The following is a 24,378-nucleotide window of genomic DNA, read 5'->3' on the forward strand; positions in this document are numbered from 1 at the left end:
ATTTATTATTTATACCCCGCCCATCTGGCCGGGTTCCCCCAGCCACTCTGGGCGGCTTCCAACAAAATATTAAAATACAAAAATCCATCAAACATTAAAAGCTTTCCTAAACAGGGCTGCCTTGAGATGCCTTCTAAAGGTCTGGTAATTGTTGTTCTCTTTGACCTCTGGTGGGAGGGCATTCCACAGGGTGGGTGCCACTACCGAGAAGGCCCTCTGCCTGGTTCCCTGTAACTTGGCTTCTCGTAGCGAGGGAACCGCCAGAAGGCCCTTGGCGCTGGATCTCAGTGTCCGGGCAGAACGATGGGGGAGGAGATGCTCCTTCAGGTATACTGGTATATTGTTACCATAAACAATATACAATGTGAAAATCTTTATGGAATTACTTCAAAACATAAAAAGTAATAAACTGAAAACTTCAAAAAGTCTCTGAAAGTCTTTAAATGAAGTGTGATGCCAGTCTTGTCTTCGTCCGGTGGAAAACAAGCTGTGAAGCTTTGTGTAATCAGCAAATATAATGATCAACACTGGACAGTGATTCCGGATAATGAGCCAGACCAAGACTGGCATTGCACTTCATTTAAAGACTTTCAGTGACTTTCAAAGATTTCAGTTTATTACTTTTTATGTTTTGAAGTAATTCCATAAAGATTTTCACATTGTATATTGTTTATGGTCATCATGTTGCCTTTGATATTGCTGACTTGCTCAAATCAGAACATGGACCATGTTGAAAAGTTGCTTACGGGATCTATTGTTTTCTCCTCAAGTTGCTTGGAACTCTTCAGTTAAAATACGTCACCAGGTTTGTTTCTGTGAGCCCCCTTTTAAATATACTCTCATCTCCACAGGACCCCATCAGATTCTCCACCAAAGGATGAAGAGTATAAGGAATCATTGATTTACCACGCAAAGGACCATTACCCTTTATCAGATGGAGACTGGTCTCCTTTGGAGAAGTAGGTCACTTTAATGTGTCACTTTTTAATATAATGAATGGTGGTGTTACAGCACATCTGGGCAAACCCTGGCTCCCATGGGAACTCTCCAGGGTATTCCCTGTGATCTCCAGGACGGAGAAAGAGAAGGGATGGGTCCTCACTCACATCTGTGGGTTTTTTCCAGGCTGAGGATCTGGAGCAAACTGGGGAGGGAGGAGCAGAGCAGGCTGGTAGCAGTTGCAGGCTAGGCATCCCAAGGGAAGATTGACTGGCAGGGAGGACATTGAATAATGGAAAGCGGGGAAGACAGTTGGGGAAAGAGAAGGGGTAAGGTTGGTGGTGGTGGGGAATGTGTGCACCAGAAAGCATGCATGAGAGAGAAGGGAAAAGCAAAAAAAGGGTTGTTTTCCCCAGCTTTGGCCCCAGCCACTGCTGATATGTCTTCCCTCCCCATGGGAATGTTGCTCTTGACCAGGCATCCCCAATCTCGGCCCTCCAGATGTTTTGGGTCTAAAACTCCCATCATCCTACCTAACAGAACCAGTGGTCAGGGATGATGGGAATTGTAGTCCCAAAACATCTGGAGGGCCGAGTTTGGGGGTGCCTGCTCTTGACTCAGAAAAGATTGCCTACTCTTGTAATAGAGATCAATACTTCTTGTGAGGCTTTTCTGGCATAAACATTACATTAGGCATAACACTGGACTATTGAAACATGGGCAATACTTCTGTGGCTTGCCATGTTTCTATGGATAGTACACCCTGGCAGTTAACTTAAGCTGTCCTCGCCCCAACCTCTGATACTAGACATTTTCCAGAACCTCTTACCTTAATAACTCCTGGAACTTCCATGTGGTATTAACTCTATAGACACTTTTCTTAAAATTGGCTGACAAGAACTAGGGCTTCTTTGCTATGTAACTGACAAAGTAAATTATGCGGGGAAAGGGTAGAATGGCAATAGAAATGAGGGTGATCTATGATCACAATGGAAAAGTCAGTGAATTTTTGCCTGCCATCTATCTCCTTGATTTGAATGTATGTCTTGAAAACTGCTTCCTTTCAAGAAAACAAAGAAGTAGGCTACAAATGGACCAAGAAATATAACTTGGTTTTGCAAGTTTCCATAAATATACTTGAATTATCACTCACACACCATGCTCTGATTGGTAGTCCTAGATGTGCTTACATGAGTGCATGCTTGTCTTAAGTTGAAAATGTGCTCAGTCATTTTTGTTTTAAGCCTGCAGAATAGGAATACAGTATATTGTTGAGAGAGAGAACTTGCAACTATACAGTGGAACCTCGGGTTGCGAATGTGATCCGTGCGGGAGGCACGTTTGCAACCTGCAGTGCTATGTCTGCGCACACGCGTGATGCGATTTTGCGCTTCTGCGCATGCGCGAGCACCGAAACGCGAAAGTAACCCGTTCCGGTACTTCCAGGTTCGATGCGAAAGTAACCCGAAAACGCACAACCTGCAGCAATCGCAACCCGAGGTATGACTCTAATTATTTTACCTTGTGAGAACAGTTGTGTTAAATTCTTTTTTTAAAAAAAAAACTAATGAAGAAATCTGTTTAGAATGGCCAACATTAACTACTTTATTGTGATTTTTAGTTTTCCTCTCATGTTGCCTCACAGTCTGAAAGCCCAACTTGGCTTTCTGTGTAAGTGAAGCTTTGTTAAACTGGAGAAAACAGTCCTTGAAAAGATCTGAACAACTCATGCCTTGAAACACAATATCTTTGTTTTATTTTGACAGCCCATTTAGCCAGCCAACTTGTCCTAAAAGTGATTCAGAACTTGAAGTTAAGCCTGCGGAGAGCTTACTCCGAGCAGAGTCTCACATTGAATGGACGTGGGGAGGGTTCCCAGAATCTACCAAGGTAAGGTTATTTGCAAATACAAGTTTTTGGAGGGAAGGTTTTGATAATGCCACGAGATTTTCTTTTATAGGTTAAAAAGTAGCACTATTATGGAGACTGTTCCAATAGAAATAGCACGAAGGTAGCTCCCTCTTGTGGTTCATTGTTGGTACTTCTCTAAAAGTAGGCAAACTTTCCAGCACAGTCTGTGATTGACCACAGGAATCTTACATGGCTCCTGCTGCAGAATTTTGTGCATCTGAAGTCTAATGGTTAGTGTTACAGTGTAAAAACAGCTACATCATTAACACTTAGTGGTGTGTGGATGACTGGCAGCATTTGATGATGTGTCACATTTGATGATAGTTTGCAGTCCAGATGAATGATTTTCCTATTCTGCCTTAAAAGTCCAGATTATTTTTTTAAAAAAATAAAAAACAGAAACTGTAAGCAACCATTCATTTCATGGATGGGTGCTGTTAGGAGGCACTGCCATATTTTGCATCTGACATGTGCATTATGGAATAATGTAAATCAATTTATATTTTGTATGTGATGTGTTTCCTGTTCTCGGTATTCTGAAAAGTGCTTCCATTTTGCACTAAAACCTTCTGGCTTGTTTTACAAAGGATCCCACTTCTGTGTTCTTATGGTTGACTGTGCCTAAGTGGCTTGGGTACCATTGTTAATGAAGGTTAAACCTGTGTCTGAAGTGGCCTATTCCGACAGACCAGTATTAGCATCAGTGTCTAGTTCATTGTGAATAGGGTGGATTTTATCCTCAAAAGTGCTTTGCAAATGTGTCGCAGAATGATTTTTTAATGTGTATTTACCACCTGGAAGAGCTCTATTGGATTTTGCTATATGAGAAGATGCAGGGGTGTCACAAAAGTGAGCACACTGCCACCATCACGTTCACAAAATACGCACAATATTTTGTTCTCCCTTGTGTTCAGTCATAGTCTATCTGAAATTTGCTTGGGAGCAATCCTGTCATTAGCCATTCCATTGTGAAACTCTAGATTCAACAGCAGTGCCAGGCCTGTCAGCTGGAAACTGACAAGAAACCTCTAGAGCATTTAGGCATCCATCAGATTCCATCAGTCTCCAAGGGTGGGGCATCTTAATAGTTCCTCCTGCTACCTACTGACAAACTGAATTTCACCAGAATGTTATAGAGCAGGCTTCCTCAAACTCTGCCCCCAGATGTTTTTGGCTTACACAGGGCCCGGCCCTAAGACAAGGCTGGGTGGCGCAATGCGCCAGGGCACCGGGCCGGCAGGGGGCACTGTGCTGCACCCGCCAGACAGCTGCGCTGGGAAACGGGGGGGGGAAACAGGGGGGGCGCCAGAGGGATCTTCGCACCACGGTGCCAGATATGCTTAAGACGGCCCTGGGCCTACAACTCCCATGATCCCTAGCTAGCAGGACAGTGGTCAAGGATAATGGGAATTGTAGTCTCAAAACATCTGAAGGGCTGAGTTTGAGGAAGCCTGCTATAGAGGGAAGTGAGGGGCAGAGGGGAAGTTGGGCCATCTAGGAGAAGGAGAACTCTGATCCTAAGCCTCTGCTGCCTTGTGTGACTTCTTCGGGAGAAGAAAAGGCTAAGGAGTAAACCCTGCTAAAAAGTGGAGTCCCTAAGACAGTTGAATGGTGTCTTGTGCACCTCCTTCCGGAAACTCCTACAGCCAAGCTGGTGCCAAACATATTGCTCTCAATTCCTTTGGACTGCATCAGCAAGGCTGAGAGAGAGGGGTCTTGTTGTCTGGGCAGCCCAGGACCTCCATACACATTGCCCAGGCTTGCACCCTGAGGAGGGCACTTTGGTGCTGCTAATGCAGCAGTTTGACTTCACCCCCGGATTTCACTCCATGGTCTCTCAAGACAGATATATGCCAACAACATGGCCACAGCATTATAAGAGGCTCCCTAATGCTTGTGAGTGTGTAAGTTTTGAGGAGTGATTTGCAAGGCTGGATTAATGTACAAACAACTGGTACATCTTTCCACGTTTGTCTATCAACTATGCTGCCCATTGACATTGCAGAGTCTTGTTTTATATCTGGAAAATCAGGTACAGTAAGGATGCCAAAACTCCAGATGAGGTGGACATCTATTGATCTAACACACACATACTTCTGAATTGTGGAGCTGGGTGGGACACAAGTTCTATTGAAATGCTGAATTAGAACCACTTTAAGCTGTTAGAACTGAATCATGCAGATGATGAATGAGATCTGAATCATGTAGATGATGAATGAGATCAATGCACTATTGTTTTAAAATGATGCTTTTCTTTTCAGATAAGCAAGAAGGAAAAATTGGAACACCCCAGAACAGTTACGATCACTCCATCAGAAAAGACTCATTTCAGGGTAATATCCAGCAGTGATGCAGCTGACGATGGAATTTTGGTGAATGATTCTGTTTGTACAGTAGTAAAGCCTGAACCAAGAACACACCATCTACTTAAGGAGCTAGATATCAAAGAGAGACTTGCTTCTACAGCCACAAAACCAATTTTGGACATTCTTCAAGGTTCATTGGCATTAGATTCTGATACTCTTCCCAGTCCATTGATAGATTCTCCAACAGAAACTAAACCACCAGCAAAACTTGATGCCCCATCAAAGAAAAAAGGTAACATATCTTTAATTACCTAATAAAGTGTTGACATACTTTCTCTTTTACCCCAGATTCCAAATATTTAACCATTTTTCAAGAGATAAGTAAGAAATGTGTTTGCTAGTCCTGCTTGTAGCTGTTCATAATATAAATAAATAAAATTTTCTGGTTCATACACAAAGTTTTGTTTCACAAATGAAGCTTAAATCAGTAATGTTACTTCATCTGTAATGTAGATGATAAGGTTACATTATGTAAAATGTTATTTTGATTCAAAATAATAACAACAACAATTTATTATTTATACCCCGCCCATCTGGCTGGGTTTCCCCAGCCACTCTGGGGCGGCTTCCAACAAAATATTAAAATACAGTAGTCCGTCAAACATTAAAGCTCCCCTAAACAGGGCTGCCTTCAGATCTTTTCTCGGGGGTTTTCTGTCTTGTCTTTTAGCACATATATTTAAACAGCTTAAATGGTCTGAAAGCCAATTTCAGCAGAATGGGTGAACGTGCCCCTAAAAGTAGCTTGTATTGTCATTATGTAAATGGAAGGAAGTTCACAGAAGAGGACTTGAGTGTGTCTTCCTCTCCCTTACAGCTTGCTGTGCCCCTTCTAAAGCCTCTCTAGAGGAACATAGAAAGCTGCCTTATACCAAGTCAGACTATTGGTCAGTGTAGCTCAGTATTGTCCACATTGACTGGCAGTGTCACCTCAGGGTTTCAGATGCTGGTAATTGAAGCTGGGACCTTCTCAGGACAAAACAGATGCTCTTCCACTGAACTATTGCCCTTCCCTGTAGAGCAGTGTTGGCCAAACTTGGCCCTCCAGCTGTTTTTGGACTACAACTCCCATCATCCCTAGCTAACAGGACCAGTGGTCAGGCATGATGGGAATTGTAGTCCCAAAACAGCCGGAGGGCCAAGTTTGGCCAACACTGCTGTAGAGGAATGGAAATGTGATGTAGGATAGGATAGGAAGGAATGACTCAGAATTCAGTGCAGACATCTTGCATGGCTCTTTGATTAACTTTTAACAGAAAGCAACTTTTATGTGGAGTCTGCAGTCTGTTTTAAAATACATTAATTAATTGTCCTAAATGAATACCTTTTTTTTTAAAGGGATACATAAGAGAAGTCATCACCAAGGGCCTGATGACATATATTTGGACGACCTGACAGCTTTGGAACCTGAAGTTGCTGCTCTTTATTTTCCCAAAAGGTATTTCTTAATTGACAACACACAGATAATTGACAGAACACACAGATATTTCACAATAAAACATGCAAGGAATGTGTATTTCTTTAAATCAATCATTGTTCCCCTGTTTGTTTTCCTTTTTTCATTTAAGAGAAAAGTCTTAAAAATAAGATAGTTGTAAAAACTTCGTTTAATCTGCTCCCTGCCACCACCTCTTACTCAGCCACACAGAACTAATCTATACTTGTCAGTGAAAATGTTATAATCGTGTTATAAACATTTGACACCAGAGGGTGCTGTAGAGCAATGTAAAATTATCGGTGTAAAATTGCATTAAGAGCTCTATAATGGGCTTTTTAAAAAAGCGTTTTTACAATCCAGCCAGTGTCTTAATAGAACTGTTAGGTACATATAATGAAGAAGCGGTTGCCAAGCCCCTTTCTAGTTTAATTTTCCCATGTTAACAATTGTACTTTGAAAGCCAAGCCCCCCTAACCACTTTTCTTAGACTTTTAAAAAAGAGCCCTGGTGGGTGCTGTTGTGAACAGAGCAAAGTGTGGAGCAGGAACTTGACAGAAAGACCACCTTTTCTCTCACTCTTCCCTCAAACCTCTCCAACGCAGGCCAGTCCTATCATGAGTCAGCCTGCCTGGCTGCTAGCCTTGCCCCTCCCCACTGCCCACCAGCCAGCTTCAGACACGGAGAAGGAGGCTGCCGCTGTCAGCGTTCCGGAGTCCCTGTTAGCTTCTGTTTTGCTGCGTGTGCTGAAAGCAGTGGAAGTTCCTGAGCGCTGGTTCTTTTGCAGCGTGCCAGAACACAGCAGAAGCCAACAACCATATCTGGAAGTGCTGGCAGCAGGCACTGCATTGGAGGCTCCTGGCAACCTTTATTAATCAAAATTACATTATCTTCAGAGGCGCAGGGAAATTGAGGGGGAAATTGCAGTATGTGGGGACAGCCAGGGGGAGCTAGACAGGGTGGAACCTATTCTGCCACTTGCTGCCTGCTGACACTGCACAAATGTGACACAAGTCTCCTCCTCCTCCTCCTCCAATATTTCAGGTGCTATAAGTTGGTTGTTTTTCATTGGTTGGTTGGGGAAGAGGGTGGGGAATCTTTTTTCAGTCCAAGGACCATATTCCCTTGTGGGTAGTCTTCTGGGGGCCACATTACAGTGTTGGGCAGGGCCAGGCAGGCAGAGCAATGAATATAACCCTTAAATTTCTACAATATGTTACATTTCGACCACATATCAGGGGACTCAGTACACATGTACATCTTTCTTCATCTTCCATACTTCCAAAAAAGAGGCATCTTTACTCTTTGAGGACACATTCAGCCAGGCAAAAGCACTCTAGGGTGTGGGTGAGGGCTGTGGCTTGGGGAGGAGCAGGGCCTTGGAAGTCTTGGAAGCCAGATAGAGATGCACCTGGCCTCTGATCCTGAGGCCTCTATCCTGTTATAATTGATAGAATTGGTGCGTGGGTGTGTATATATCTGTGTTTTACAGAGAGTGTGTCATGCCTAAATTATGTAACCATTCTGTCTCTCTTTCCTTTCCTCACATAGCATCTAATTTACATACAGAGCATTGTTCATGCTACGGTGATCTCCATCTTATGTTATCCTTTGATTTCCTGCCAGTAGGGAGGGCTGCCTAAGAATACTTTGGCTGCACTTTGTTCCAGGCCTATTTAATGTATTATTGCTGGGTCATGCTGAGTTACATATTGGTTGGATTTCTAACACATCACTGCCATGCTTGTCTCTATTTTGTGTTGATATTGTGCTAAAAGCCAATTGCAGAAAGTCAGCATGTGTTGAAAAAACAAAAAACAAAAACAGCCTACTTCATTGTGCGCTGCCAGAACTGGAACTCACTCGGGGCAAAGTGGCTTTCTGGCAGCAGCTCATGCTGCAGAGATGGCAGAGATAATTGATGACTTGAGAAGGAGGGCACTTGAGATAGCTCCATGGAGGAAAAGCCTAAGAACTGCATAACTTCACCATGGAGCTTCCATGTTCAGAAGCAGTACATCTCTGATCATCAAATAGGTGGAGAAAAACAAGAGGAAATGGCTGTGGCCGTGCCTTTCTTTCCATCTGAGTGGCCCCTGATGGAGGGAGCAGTTCACCAAATGGGCTTCTTACAACATTATCAACATTAAAAAATAGCAACAGCAACAAGTTATGAACACTTTTCAGAAATTTCTTATGGATAATCAACTGTACAGTATCCATGTTTGTGTATAAAAACCGTATATATTGGGAGACAGATACGTTTCTGAAGTCCAATAGCTGCCTGCTGTGTCAGACTAATTTGCTTTTTGATAAGAAGTTTTCCTTATTCTGAGATTCATTGTATTTTGTCATGTTGTGTGACCTGCCCTGGACTACTTTAGAAGGGTACTATGTGAGTGCAACGAATCATATGCAAATGTTTTGCTTTTCTTGTCTTCAGTGACTCTGATCCAGGTACCAGACAATGGCTGGAGTCTGACACTCTGTCGGGTTCTCAGTCTCCACAATCGGTGGGAAGTGCTGCTGCAGATAGTGGTACAGAGTGTATGTCTGATTCTGCAATGGACTTGCCTGATGTCACATTATCCCTTTGTGGAGGTCTTAGTGAAAATGGGGAGATATCAAAAGGTATGTAATAATCAGCCTTGTTTTTTAATAAGCTCTTGAAGTCTGCATTTTATATAACTTTGCCCTATAGGAAGCACTTAATCTCAGTGTGCGGGATCAAATTATAACATATGTGCCACCATGTGTTTTTCTAAAGCTAGGCAGGAAGCTGTCTTCCCGAGTGTAATTTCCTGCTGAGATGCAGCATATGTCAAATGCCAAGCCGTATCTGCTATTGGCTGTTTTGTGGAAGTCCTGCTTTCAATGTAACAGAGAGCTTCAAAACCCTTTGAAGTGCTTTAAGAACTTGCCGTTGCCATTATTGTTGCTCAGTTTGATTGAGATATGAGGGTTGGGGAACTCTGTGGAACCACAGGAGACTGCATTGGGTTGGATGGAGGGCTGAGTGAAAAGCAGGGGCCCATGTCTGCATTAGCAGAAGTGGTTTTCACTTGTGCACAAACACTGTTAGTACAAGAAGGCTGGGCAAGTAAGTATTAAAAGAAACTTGTGTTCCAGACTTACTTTTGCACTTTTATCAAGGTTATCAGTGAACCGGTGCTAAGCAGATGTGCATGTAGGGCAGTCAGGAAGTTTGGAAGCAAACGGTGCTACACAGAAAACAAACTGCCATTTTAATAAGCAGAAGTTCACCATTGGACTTCTTTGGAATTGCTTTATTGACATTTAAAAAGCAGCAGATTAACCACTGACATCTGGCTTCTTAGTATCTTAACTTTGAATTCTTCCACATGTTAACCATGGATATACAAAGCATGAGTAAAAAGTAAGAGATGCCCCCATAAATTGCTTCCATGTAGCAATAGCTCCTCTTAGTCCATCACATCTATAACTGTATTCTGCATAAAGTAGAAATGGCAGTGTTGGACACAGTGTGCAAGCTTTTGAGTTCTACAGAACTCTTAATCAGGCTCCACACAGGCTCCAGACAAATTGCAGGTCCAGGTTAATTCAGGAGTTGTCCAGAGCAGATCAAAGCAGCCCTTGATCACCTGGAGTTGGATCCACCCAGACTGATCTGGGGCTTTGAGTGGGGGTGGGGAGTCAGGCAACCACATACTTAATCAAGATTTTACACCTTCATTTAATGATGCATCCATTTGAAAAATTCATAATGCTTTTATCCAAGAAGGACTAGATTAAGCTAATAAGGGGAAACAAACATGCTTTAATTATCTGATAAAATGTCATTGTGTTGCAGAAAAATTCATGGAGCATATCATTACTTACCATGAATTTGCTGAAAACCCAGGACTCATAGACAATCCTAATTTGGTAATAAGAATATACAACAGGTAACCTTCCTCAAATCTATTTTTCCTATGCTATTTAATAATAATGTTGTGTGGTTCATCTGTATTGTAGCTGTCATTCTATTCTATTGTCCTTCTTTAAAATTTAAAACCCAACTTATGTGAGTTAGCAACATATAATGTAGAATTCATACCAAACTTTTTTAGCGCTGCCATGAGGCTGTTTTATGTTTACAATAAAGAGTATGTGGCATATTTATCATGCTGTGCATTTTGTAATATCCATAATGAGAAACTTTTTCTATATAAACAGGTATTATAATTGGGCATTGGCTGCTCCCATGATTCTCAGCTTGCAGGTGTTCCATAAGAGCTTGCCACAGGTAATCTAATACCAGCAAATACTCAGAAATATCTTAAACCAGGCTATCCATTTTGGGCCACAGAAGCAGAGCAGCAGAGGCCCTGTCCCCTACTTGTCCGAGGCTTCTCATGGCAGAGTTATGGGGGAAGCAAAGCATAGTAATTTGGGTATTTGGGATGTCTTCTAGCTTTGTGAAGGGAAAAGCATGAGCCTGGCAAACAGCTGTGTGAGAAACACTAGTATGCTGCTTCCAAGTTCCAAGTTCCAAACCACTTCTGCTACTGTGGTTTGGTCCCCACCCCTCCTAATCCAGTGGTTTTTCTAATGAGCTGGGAAGGAGGCATCTGCTAAGTCAGAGCACTCCTTAAGTAATTATTGGCAGGTATTAGTTTGTCAAGGGTGTCCTGCAATACAGCTTTAATGGAACTTGGGCCAAGCAGTGGTAGCTGTAGTGAGCTGTTCTCTGAGGTAGCCTTTTTCCCATAGGGGGAAGCCATTCCATGAAGAGAGTACAGCTCTCCCATAACATAATTGAGCTGAACTAAGTACATTCCTGCATAGTCATGATGGAAGCACATAAACATTTCAGAGATTTAGCATAACCAAGCGATGGATAAGCACCCATGAGATACCATGATACATGTTAGAACCGGATGGCAATCTTGTAGATGTACACTGATTTAATATGTTTATTAGGCTACAGTTGAATCCTGGATTAAGGATAAAATGCCGAAGAAGTCTGGAAGATGGTGGTTCTGGCGTAAGAAGGACAGCTTGGTCAAACAGGTAAACAAGTTATCCCTTTTTTTAAGGGATTTTCCCTTATGCTGAATAGGCTTCCTCGCGAGAAAAGGGAAAACTTGGCAGCTATGCTAAAAATACTGTGTGCATAATGAGAAGTGCATATGAATATTCATGCAGACTTTAAAAGAATATTTGAAACCTGAAATGGAGTGAACCGAACTAAGGATGGCAAAACTGAGAGAAATAAAAATGGACAGATCCTCCAGCCATAGTTTTAATTATTTATTTTATTTATTGAATTTATATACCGCCCTATACCCGGAGGTCTCAGGGTATAGATAGAATTGTACTCTATCTTATTGGGCACAGGGAAGCTCAACTTTTGGTTTCTACAACATTTAGTTCTGCCTTGTGTACAGGCCCCATGATTGAATTTCTTCAGTCTTTGTTGATTTTTTTAAAAAAGAAGATACTTGTTTTATTTCCTCTCTGATCAGAATAACCTAAAGCAAACATACAACATTAAAACGAGCAATTATTATCTATTATGAGGATGCTCTACTACAGAAATCTAATTATATAATTTATTCTGCTTGTGTTTGTTTGTTTCCCAACTGCATGCCTTTTAAAATTTCACCTATCTTGGCCAAACAACATAACCTTACATTTTTCATTATTAATTTAGAACTTGTTATCTGTGTAGTGATTTGGGAGCCTGTTCAGTAATTGTTGCGAACCGATCTTGAGCTAGGAGATGCATTCTCACTTTATAGTAAACAATTGTTATCTTTTAAAAATGAGGTGAATGAAATAACACTCCTGTGAAAGCTTCAAATAATTTGAACAATAATATTTCAGTCCTGCTGCACCTTTTTACAACTAGGTTGATATTTGAATTAGAGAAACTACAAGCTTTTCTTTCTGATCAGGTGAAAGTGCAAAATATGACCTATGTTGATGTAGTCTTAATGTACTTTTCATATATTAGCTGCCAGAAGCTAAGGAGGGAAAATCTGAAGCTCCAAAAGGCGACCTATCAACAGCCACAAAGGAACAAGTTGAAAGCCGGTATGTTTTAAATAAGTTGTGCTTAGAGTGAACAGCTGACCTTTTGCTACTGGGTGACCTGGGAAGGGCTCTAACTCAGTGAAGCAGAACACATGTTCTTCATGCAATAGTTTCCAAGTTCAATTACTGGCACCTCTAGGTGGGGAAGGAAGACTCCTGTCAAACACCAGAAAGCTTCTGACAGCGTGGACCAGGGCTAGGGAACCTGTGATCCCATTAGTCCCTGTCAGCATGTCAGGGATTAAGGGAGTTGCAGTCCAACAACATCTCGAAGGTCACAGGTTCACACCCTTGTCAGAAACAATTCTGACTTTGATGAACCAATGGCCTGACTTGATCTAAAGCAGTTTCTTATGATACTTCATCAATGCAGAAGAGAAATATGACCAGGACCGGTGAGGGTGTATGTGTATGCTACACAAAACTAGAATCCAGGTTAAGAAATTATGATGCTGCGTAAATGCATCATCTGCTCTGTAAGCTTCAGAATGTTCTGTATTGACAGGAAAGCATTAAAACTAGGATGAAATGAAAAAAAAACATGGCCTGTAGCTATGAAAAATTGTATCTGCCCATTGTACAAACAGTTAAAATTGTTCAGAAAGGGGAGGTTTGGTCTGACTTGATTATGTGGGAAAATACCTGTGCTAACTGAAAAGATCTGAATACATCAGAGACTGAATATATCTTGTTAAAGGTTCATAAATTATATTGCTTGCATTGTAAGCATGAAATAGTCAGCATGCCGTATACTTACCTTTATTGATGTAGCATAAATCCATCTGTTCTGTCACTAAAATGGGAAACCATTAAGCTTAAAAAACAAAGCACAACCCTGATGATAGGTTTTCCTAGTTTTCTCCCACCCAGTCTGGAAAATGCTTCTCCTTCTCAGAATGGCTTAATGTGCTTCAGAATGCTTGGATCTCTTGAAATAATCAGTGAAACGTGCAACAGTTCTTATTGCTTACTGTGCTTATATTGTTTTAGGCCTACAGGCGATGAATCTTCAACGGATGATGAAGGATCCCAGGAACTAAAAGAAACCTTAAAAATAGAGCCCGCTTCACTTTCAACCCATGGGAATGCTACATCTTATAAAAAGTCACTTAGATTGTCTTCAGATCAAATTGTAAGTGGTCAAGTTCTGTAAACATATTGATGATTTTAAGTAGTTAGGGGGGAAATGACAAGAGTAGTTGAGAGAGAAAAGGGCCCCCTTGCTGAAGTTTGTTTCTGTGTTGTTAATTAATAAACCAGTTCTGTGAACTGTGTTTAGGTCAATTTTTGCAACTCCTAAATCCATCCTCCTGCTCTGGAACACTCCCTAATTTCCATAATTGAGGCTCAGTGTTGCTAAGATTTCTTTGGATCTGGGTCATGGAGAGAGATGATCGCAGATTATACAAACATGAAATCATTGTTTTTCCCTGTCCTTTTCTTTCATGGTCATGGTGGGAGAATCTGTTATCCCATTCTCAATGGGTAGTGGCTTGGTTTGCACATAGCACAATAAATTGAACCATAGTTCAATGTGGATGAGCAGTGTGTTTTTGCATGCTGCTGAAGTACTGGATGCTTCACTCCTATCCTCCTCCTGCTGCTGCTGTTGCTGCACTGCCTGCCTTATTGTGTCATCTGGATCCAAGCTCATAGCTTATACTGCATTATTAAAAATAATCCAGAGTTTATGAAATTCAGTGTACTATATTAGGTAAAAGACCCCTGGACAGTGAAGTCCAATCAAATTTGACTATGGGGTGTGACGCTCACCTTCGCTTTTCAGGCCAAGGGAGCTGGTGTTTATCTGCAGCTTTTCTGGGCCATGTGTCCAACATGACTAAACCACTTCTGGCACATGGAACACCATGACGAGTGCCAGAGTGCACGGAAATGCCATTTACCTTCCCATTGCAGCGGTACTTGTTTATCTTGTCACGCTGGTATGCTTTTGAACTGCTAGGTTGGCAGGAGGTAGGACAGAGCAATGGGATCTTACCCTGTCATGTGAATTTGAACTGCTGACCTTAACATCAGCAAGCCCAAAGAGGGTTGGTGGTTTAGACCACACCACCACCCACATCCTATCTTTATTAACATTAGTATCAAAATGTAAAATATTTTGGCAGGGAAATATAATTTCCTTTTGGGTTAATATATTATTGTGTCTCTTTAATTTAAAGGAAAAACTGAAGCTAAGAGATGGCCCCAATGATGTTGTGTTCAGCATTACAACCCAGTATCAAGGAACTTGCCGTTGTGCGGGGACAATATATCTGTGGAACTGGAATGACAAAATAATTATTTCAGATATTGATGGAACAATAACCAAGTAAGCTGTAGTGTAGTTTTACCTCTAATAAATCACTGCACCAGTGTGTTCAAAATCTATTTGTGTCTGATGAACACTACTCAGTGACTTGGTTCTGAAAACCAATGCTTTTCCTTAAATCTTGGTAAGAAGTAGGCAAAAGTAAATTAGGAATTCAGCTTTCTGACACCTGGTAACCTCCAGATGATATGGACTACAACTCCCATCATAATATCTGTGCTGTCCAGGACTGATGTGAGTTGTATTCCAGAATATTTGGACTGCTCCTGGTTTGAGAAGGCTGATTTAGTTACTAAAGAGAGGTAAGCTTTGAGATGTTGTGAATATTTCTTTGTTTAAAGAAATAATTCTACACTGTCGTGTCATAAAATGTGGTTTACATCAATGAAACACATAGCTGTACAATAAAAAAACTTACAAAAAAAGTAAACAGGCATCAATTAACTACTGTTGAATTATGTATTGTTAAATTGCCTGCATAGGCTTGGCAGAATAGAAAGGTTTTCAGCAAGTATTTAAAAATTGGCACAGAAAAAACTCTGATGGGTCTTTTAATACCTAATGTAGAAAGCATCAATTCACACTTTCTAACCCTCGTTCCTGGTTTAGGTCTGATGCTTTAGGGCAGATCCTACCACAGCTTGGCAAAGACTGGACACATCAGGGTATTGCAAAGCTCTATCATTCCATTAATGAGTAAGTACCTTGCTTGTAAGAGTTGCGAAACATAGGAATAATTGATTATGTTAATCCAACTAACAACTAATGATCTAAAGTTTTGAATTCTTGCACGACACTTTTCACTTTTAACCGAAGGTGCATTTCATGATCCTGTATATTCTGCATTTGTATTCTCATTGACTTCCTATTTAGAAGTTCTATTTCAAACTCAAATAACAGAGGAATTAAAATACAGAAGTTAGACATGTGACATGAGGCAAATGTAGGCCAATTCAGCACATTACCATTATTTTCTGCAGTATGCTGCAAACCCCTAGCATTCATGAGCAGAGCTTGTGGTGCACAAAAAAGACCAAAGGAAACTTCAGTCAAATGACTCCAGAGGAAAGGTTCCAGCTTCCTCTTTCTCCTCATGTCAGCCAAAAAGAAATGGACATGCCTATAACTGGCTGCTACTGCTGAAATTTGTGGGATTGAGCAGCAGCAGCAACATTGTCCATCTTCAGATTTTCTGCCTTCCATTTCCCATAGCCGTCTGCATGTTCTAGTAGTGGAGGCAGAAGCAGCCTGCCCATGGACTTTCTCTTTTGTGCATCCCTTCTTCGCCCTGTGATAGCTACTGCTGGTATCAAAGAGGGCACTTCTGTTAACTTGTGTGCTCGTGGAAGCATACTACTAGCATCTCTAGCAGATTAAGGCTGTACCAGAAAGATGGACTCAAGCCTAGGATTCTGGTTCGTATTGAAGTACCTATGAGTTGTGGTAGAAGAGGTAAAGCAGATCACATATAGGAGGAGTAGAAGTAGCAGCAGCAGTAGCACAAGGGGCCACACCCTATGGACAGACTACCAGCTGGAGGATATGGAATAGTAAGTGGAAGTCAAGCAAGTAGGTGAATACCACAGAAAGGGGGATATGGAAAAGTGAAAGCCTATGGCAGCAACATCAAAAGCTTCAAGGTATCTGTTTTTGAGGGAGACTTAAAACAGCCCAATCTTAATGTGTGTATGCAGTGGGCTTTATTTCCAAGTAAGGGTTGCAGCCTAAATGCTTCAGGGAGTGTGGGGAAGAGAATAAAAGTTGAATCAGTAACCAGAGTTTTGAGAAGTTGGAACCATCTAAAGATTCTAAACCAGTTCAAACCATTTTTGTGGAGAACATTAAATACACTTGAAAGTGTTGTTTTGTTGTACTTTGTCTTTTACCACTACATTTCCCATGCACACCTGTCTCCTGCTGAAAGCAGGGCTTGCAGTGGATCATTACCAGCTGCAAAGCCGTGCCTCTTTGCCCAGTTTGATTTCATATCATGTGGACAAAGGAAAATGGGTCACATGACATCGCAGCGCCTCACCCACTTGCCAAAGTTGGCCCTCATGTGGTGGGGAAGGTTGCCAGCTGGCTCCAATATCCCACCCCTGGAATATAGTCTTCAAGATGTCTGCACTGGCGCATTGTTCCAGGCCTCTTTTTGAAAAAGAAAGAAGAAGCAGAAAATGGCAAATGTGCTTGGCTTCTTATATCCTATTTAAATGAATGCAGATATTCTAGTATGAAATGATGCTTTCAAAATAAGGAAAGAACAGGCTAACCTGTAGTCCTCCAGATGTTGTTGGGCACCAACTTCCATTAGCCACGACCAGGAATCAGGGAATGATGGCAGCTGTAGTTCAGCATCACCTGGAGGGCTATGTGCAAGCAACCTCTGAACAATAGTTAGGTACTAAATTAATTTCTTGTGTTACCTTAGGTCAACACACCCTTCTCCCTTCCAATTGCTTAGAAGTTAAATGCTTTATAAAACATGAACAGCTGCATTCTCTTTTTCAATTCAGTATGATCTGACTGTGACTTCTTGTTGTGAATGGTTTACCACACCAAGAGAGATCTTCCTAATCTAGAATTTCATTTTTAGGAATGGCTACAAGTTTCTGTACTGCTCTGCTCGTGCCATTGGAATGGCAGACATGACAAGAGGGTACTTGCACTGGGTTAATGACAAAGGAACGATCTTGCCCAGGGGTCCCTTGATGTTGTCTCCCAGCAGTTTGTTCTCTGCTTTTCATAGGTATGTAAACAAAAACACCCTAACAATCTTTGTAAGGGGTGAATTTTGAAATATAACTTAAGAAGCTGAGTGAAACAAGTTTTTTGTCATTTATGGTACCTTGCTTTTTATCATAGCATAATCTGTGATGGACGTAAATTGAAACTTCTAAATATTTCACTTGTGTACAGTCACATGGGACATTGTAGTATTAAAAGCTTATATACTTGATAGAAATGGAGTGGTCCACTGATGAACACCCCTTGTTTGCTAGACCTTAGTCTGATCTTATAAGAAAGTCACTATATTCTATTGAAGTGAGTGGCAATTTTTCACTTTATGTCAGAGAAAGTGAAGGGATGATGCATGCAGTCAGGGCACCACTGCAGCAGAGTTTAAAAGCTGCTTTTGAGCTTCCCTTTACTACACTGCAGAAATGGCTGCTAGCTTCTGTAGACTGTTTCTGTGTTTAGGCTAGTTCATAATGGGTTTTCTGCCCCTCTGTGCAGGAATAAAGTACCGGTAAGTGGCTGGATTGAATATGAGCTTATGAAGCTGACTTGTACTGAGTCTGACCATTAGTTCATCTAGCTCAGTATTTTGTACTCTGAATAGCAGCAGCTCTCCAGGGTATCAGGCAGAGGTTCTTTCAACACCTTCCAGATTCTTTAACTGAGAATGCCAATTATTAAACATGGGGTCTTCCACATTCATATGCTCTGCCACTGAGCTATAGCCCCTTCTTCCAAGAGAATATGTTAAACTGTACCGTCTTTACATCTTCATTGCAAGGCAATAGCTGTAGTTGCAGTGATTTACATCAGTGCCTAGCTGTCTTCATATATTGTTTTGTTTCATCTGTTTAAATGACCTTTTTAGGAAGAGCGGAACTAAACTCTATAACTTTGTTAAGAACCGGGACAATATTTTTCTAAGGTACTGTATTGTCTTAGGCCACAGAAAATATCTGATTATATATTTTTTATGTTCTGCCCCCAGGGAAGTGATAGAAAAGAAACCAGAGAAATTCAAAATTGAGTGTTTAAATGATATCAAGAACTTATTTTCTCCATGTAAACAACCTTTCTATGCTGCTTTTGGAAACAGAACTAATGTAAGTCCATCCAACAATTAGTTAAAATGTTCTGCTGTTTTACATGAATATGCTAAATGCACAAATTGTTCTTGAAACTTAGGAAGGAATTTGAGATGATTTTTCACACATCTCTCTCTATATGTTTCGGAATCAGTACCTGCATATGAATTTTGTAATGTGACATTTTCTCAATTAAAAAATTGGCATTATGGCCTCTAGTCTAAAATGTAGTTGTGTTGTCTGCAGGATGTGTATGCCTACATGCAAGTTGGAGTTCCAGACTGCAGAATATTCACAGTCAACCCAAAGGGTGAACTAATCCAGGAACAAACAAAGGGAAACAAATCTTCGTAAGTATAGGGTTTTTTCAAGCGGTGGGAAGAACTGTTGAATTTATTTGGGTAACCATGCTGCCCTACTATGTGCAATCTTAGGAAAGTGCCTAAAATCATGGCTATCTGCCAGTGTATTAAATGATTTAACTATGGGTAGAAGTCAGTTGTGGAGGTGATTAAACATGCCCAGAAGTAGACAAGCATTGATTTTTAGCACTGCTGCTTGGCTATATTAAGCCTTCAGTCCTATAGATGTTTACCTGGGAGTAAGTCCCACTGAATTTGGTGGTGCTTACTTCTGAATTGGCATGTACAGGATTGCACTGTATAACAAGTATAATGAGTAACCCTTCTAATTTATTTCTGCATACAGGTATTACAGACTGAGTGAACTAGTAGAACATCTGTTTCCACTTCTTAATAAAGAACAGAGCTCTGCTTTTGAATGCCCGGAATTCAGCTCCTTCTGCTATTGGAGAGAACAGCTTCCTGAAGTGAACATGGAAGACTTAGCTTGAACAGCACTGATCACAGAGAACCTCTTTCTGCAGAGGCTCCTTTATCCTTTGGTACCATGTGTCTTATTAAATACAGGAAGCGCCAAAGGTTTGGCATAAGCAAATGAAATGCAAGGCTGATCTCTCTTTGTTCTTTTAAGATGTCCTTACTGTTTGATTTAAGGCATTAGAAAGATAGCAATCCTTTGAAATAGCAGGCCATCCAGAGGATAGAGGACAGAAAATGAAAATGTAGTTGCAGATTTGCATCTTCCTATATACAAACCACAGTGGGGGTGTGTGATGTTTTGTATGTTAGCCTCCTTGATATATCATCTTAAAGGAAAAGAGAAAAAAGTTTGTAAAATCGATAGCAGAGATTTAACAGGCCCACTATAGGAATTATATTTAGTACTTAAACCAGCACTTAGCCTGTTTGAGATACAATGTCTTAGACTCTCTCATTGTTAATTTCTTTAAAAATATCTTAAGAATTCATGAGTTCGTGTATAGTGGTCACTCTGTTTTGCTACACCTTTAAAGAACTGAGGATTGGAGTGGAAATGCTACTTCTATTACCCACTCATGGTTGTGTTGCCTTTAAAAAACAAACAAACTACTATACAGTGATTGGGGCTGTCTGAGATGCTTTTTCTTACTTGCAGCAATTTTTGTTTCCTAAGCTGCTATGTGAAATTAGAATTCGTAAGAACATCTTTGCTGCAAACAGCTGACATCTCTTAATTGCACTTAGCATGGGTACTGTATAGATCAGCAGGCAACAGATTCAGAAAATATTCAGGGATAAATTCTCGTTTTTTTAAAGAAGGTAATGTATATAGTCAGTCTTTAAAACTGGAACTACTATTAATGCCTTTCCAGAACTCTGTATCAGGGTTTTTCAGTTTTGATAAAATTGGCAGAGGACAAGGGCATCCAAGTGAGAAATACTGTGTGTATCAGGTACAAAATGTTACTTCTGTTTAGACATTTAGTATGTTAGCTCCACAGTGGATTCAAAAGCAACTGAGGTCCTGATTTAAGGAGCCAGTTGTTTTACTTTCTTTCACCTATTTCTATCCAACCCTTGACACAAAAATGATAGTTGATTATAATGTCTATAAACAAAAACATTCCCACTCCCTGCCAGGATAGTCTAGTATGCCATAAATCAACTCAAACTGAAAGAGTTAACATTTTTGAATCATCATATAACTTGAAGCTAGGTCAGACCTTAAGAACTGAAATGCTGACTAGTGCTTTCCTGATCACCCAAAGTATCCATGTAAACGTATCAAAACTCTATTCTCTGCCAGGTATGAACTACTAAGTTTAATCTGCAGGTTTGCTACCGGTGCTGGTTTTATATTGTCAACTATGGTAGCAGCGCTTAAGGACTAGACGTAGTGCTCTCAATAAAATCTTTATCAGACTTATCAAGTTTCACAACTAGTAATTTGCTCCTTTTGACTTTGTAGAGGGAAAACATTTGAGACTAATTAGATCAGTTAAATAGATAAGTACAGTAGATGTAACCTTGGGAAAATGTTGGGACTTGAAATTTCTAACTAAACAGTGATTGGGCTGTATATTGTTATGTACTTTGAAACTATTTTTCAATCAGATATCTTAATAGAATACCTAAATCTCCACACACAAGGAAGTACAAGTTATAGCTCTAGTAAAGAAAAGCCTACTGTGCTGGATAAAATTTACTCCAACATCTAGTTCATATTCGGTATTCTGTAAAGCACTCTGAAAATTTGAAATATCCTAGATTAAATTTCAATTTGAGTTGAATGTTTGTTTCACATTATGTTCTTAATCTTTTTTTCTCTCCCTCTTTATTCTGAGGTGTGGTACATTATTTCACATTTGCAGTAATGGTTAAGTTCATCTTAATAGGTTATCTTGCTCCTTATAAGGCATCAGTACTGTTAACTGGAGTGAATAATTCTGACAGTGTTTGGAGTGGAGATCTGTGTGCTGCTTTTGAACATTAAGAATTTCCAAAACTTTGGGAAGAATTCCCTTTCGTAATGACAGGCAGACAAAATCATACTATTTATTAGTATGTTTAATGCTGAAGAGTACTCTTGAGTCACCTTGATCCAAACACTTCCTTCATTTGAACAAAATATGCACTTCTTAAAATGATATACTATTGTTTTCTATCTCTTGGTCTCAATTTGAATAGTGCTATGCAGACCATTACATAATGAGTTTGGATTTTACCTCAGTGACTCCAGAGCTGCTCATTGGTAGATGGTGCCCAATATACCGTAGCTATCCGCTAGAGGTAATTTTTAATCTGTTTCCTTGCTGTACTGGAAATGGCTGGTTTGGAACTGGTATTGGGAAACAACGCTTGTACTAAATCTATTTCAGATTAGCACAAGTTTCTTAGTTCTTTCCATGAAAGAGATATACATTTGTGTTTATGAACAAAGAACCTTTTAAAGGCTGTTTTGGAATATGCATTTCCTTTTACTTTGGAAGTGTATTGAACAGCTTATGCTGCACCTCTCAAATCATTTACCTGGAATTTGTCATGTAAAATGAATACAAGTAAAGTAAGGAGCTGGGAAATCAAAGCCTGCAAGTAATGTGTGGATAAATAAGGCAAGCTCTGCTTGTTTATGCAAGAAAACAGTTTTCTATTGCAGTGTAAAGGTTCTAGATCTCTTGTGTTAAGATTAGTATTTGGAGGAGAGAAGGTGGTGTGTATGCATGTATAAATGCAAAAATAGTCTCTATTAAGCAGGGCAAACGGGATTCTTGAAAAACAGTGCTCCGCTATCGATATACTTTTTCAAGAATTGTGCCCTCATCTGGAAAAATATTACATGGCTCAGCATTGGAAAACTTCTAAATGCATTCAATTTATGCAAATATGACTGTGATGCAGGCTGGTAACTGAAGTGCAAGATATCTCAAGCCTTTAAAGCAACTAATATGTAAGACAGATATATTAGAACTGATACCTTTGCGATAAGGCTTTCATCAGCAAAACTTTTGACACCTTTAGAGAGCAAGAGAATCTACATTGTGGTTGGTTCTGAATGCAAGATTGGAGATAATTCTTCAGTACATTCTATTTAATTGTGTTATAACCAGTTTTTTCTTTGATATACCTTTATTCACTTATTAATCATTGAACATTCCAGTACAGTGTTTTGTTTTTTGTAAAGACTGGTCTGTTAGGAAAAAAATGTCCACTGTGCTGTGTTAATAAAATTTACAATAAAACCTCACTACATGTGTTATATTTATACATTTGAAATTATTCCCTGTGGGCTCAGAACGGTCTGCAGCCAAATCACAGAAATTCCATTCAGTACAATATAGGAAAAATTACCTTGGGTGTAGAGGAGAATAAACACAGATGAGACAGTCAGCTGAAAAAGCCTGTAGTTAAGTTCATTTTGGACTCTACCTGAAAGTAGGCTGGAAAGGCTTTGGGTTAACATAGAAGTGATGTGTATCTTTGAGAAATGCAATTTCCATAAAAGTTACTTCTTTGCTGCAGAACTGGGGCTGGCGAGCCTTTTCCATGGTGGCTAAATGCAGTTGGGGGCTGGGGCAAAATTTCTGCCAACTATATTAAGTACTAGATTTTTACTGTGACTGCCTCTTCTGGAGACATGAGGGAGACCTTCAGTAAAGGCATGACTCATTGTTTACTGAAGGGCTCCTGGCCATTCCCATATAAGAGCAGCAGTCTTCTATTAAGTATGAGTAGATCACTTTCATAGAATTGGTCAATTTCACTTTCTTCAGCACTGGTAGTTGGTGCATAAACTTGGATTACTGTGATGTTAAAAGGTCTGCCTTGGATTCGTATCGAGATCATTCTGTCATTTTTGAGATTGCATCCCATTACAGCTTTTTCCACTCTTTTGTTGACTATGAGGGCCACTCCATTTCTGCTACAGGATTCTTGCCCACAGTAGTAGATATGATAGTCACCCGAACTGAATTCGCCCATTCCCTTCCATTTTAGTTCACTGATGCCCAGGATGTCGATATTTATTCTTGTCATCTCATGTTTGACCACATCCAGCTTACCTCCACTCATGGTTCTTACATTCCAGGTTCCTATGCAATATTTTTCTTTACAGCATCGGACTTTCCTTTCGCTTCCAGGCATATCCGCAACTGAGCGTCCTTTCGGCTTTGGCCCAGCCGCTTCATCAGCTCTGAATCTACTTGTACTTGTCCTCCGCTCTTCCTCAGTAGCATGTTGGACGCCTTCCGACCTGAGGGGCTCATCTTCCAGCGTCATAACTTTTATATGCCTGTTGTCTTTGTCCATGGAGTTTTCTTGGCAGGGATACTGGAGTGGCTTGCCAGTTCCTTCTCCAGGTGGATCACGTTTAGTCAAAACTCTCCACTATGACCTGTCCATCTTGGGTGGCCCTGCATGGCATAGCTCATAGCTTCTCTGAGTTATTCAAGCCCCTTCGCCACGACAAGGCATTGATCCATGAAGCATTGATCCATGTCACTTTGCCGACAAAGGTCCGTATAGTTAAAGCTATGGTTTTCCCAGTAGTGATGTAGGGAAGTGAGAGCTGGACCATAAAGAAGGCTGATCGTCGAAGAATTGATGCTTTTGAATTATGGTGCTGGAGGAGACTCTTGAGAGTCCCATGGACTGCTAGAAGATCAAACCTATC

The 24,378-nt window shown here is 40.5% G+C and overlaps 1 protein-coding gene across 7 annotated transcripts in view; it reads left to right on the forward strand.

Annotated features, from left to right (window-relative positions):
• Positions 1-22,953, forward strand: part of LPIN2 (lipin 2) — a 35,274-nt gene extending 12,321 nt beyond the window's left edge. For 4 of the 7 annotated variants that reach the window (XM_088675401.1, XM_088675403.1, XM_088675404.1 and 1 more), the window contains 17 exons: positions 852-959; positions 2,386-2,439; positions 2,706-2,829; positions 5,112-5,448; positions 6,555-6,654; positions 9,095-9,282; positions 10,484-10,577; positions 10,849-10,918; positions 11,596-11,685; positions 12,632-12,711; positions 13,702-13,843; positions 14,895-15,043; positions 15,653-15,739; positions 17,640-17,792; positions 18,771-18,885; positions 19,114-19,217; positions 19,576-22,953. In XM_088675401.1, coding sequence (XP_088531527.1) covers positions 852-959; positions 2,386-2,439; positions 2,706-2,829; positions 5,112-5,448; positions 6,555-6,654; positions 9,095-9,282; positions 10,484-10,577; positions 10,849-10,918; positions 11,596-11,685; positions 12,632-12,711; positions 13,702-13,843; positions 14,895-15,043; positions 15,653-15,739; positions 17,640-17,792; positions 18,771-18,885; positions 19,114-19,217; positions 19,576-19,720 — 2,140 coding nt within the window. In that variant the 3' untranslated portion in view covers positions 19,721-22,953. The remainder of the gene's footprint in view (positions 1-851; positions 960-2,385; positions 2,440-2,705; positions 2,830-5,111; positions 5,449-6,554; positions 6,655-9,094; positions 9,283-10,483; positions 10,578-10,848; positions 10,919-11,595; positions 11,686-12,631; positions 12,712-13,701; positions 13,844-14,894; positions 15,044-15,652; positions 15,740-17,639; positions 17,793-18,770; positions 18,886-19,113; positions 19,218-19,575) is intronic. The other 3 variants (XM_035125932.3, XM_088675406.1, XM_088675405.1) reach the window with 1 other exon arrangement.
• Positions 22,954-24,378: the final 1,425 nt, after the last annotated feature.

Source organism: Zootoca vivipara, chromosome 8 (assembly GCF_965207765.1).
Source record: "Zootoca vivipara chromosome 8, rZooViv2.hap1.1, whole genome shotgun sequence".
In the NCBI taxonomy this organism is placed as follows: domain Eukaryota; kingdom Metazoa; phylum Chordata; class Lepidosauria; order Squamata; family Lacertidae; genus Zootoca; species Zootoca vivipara.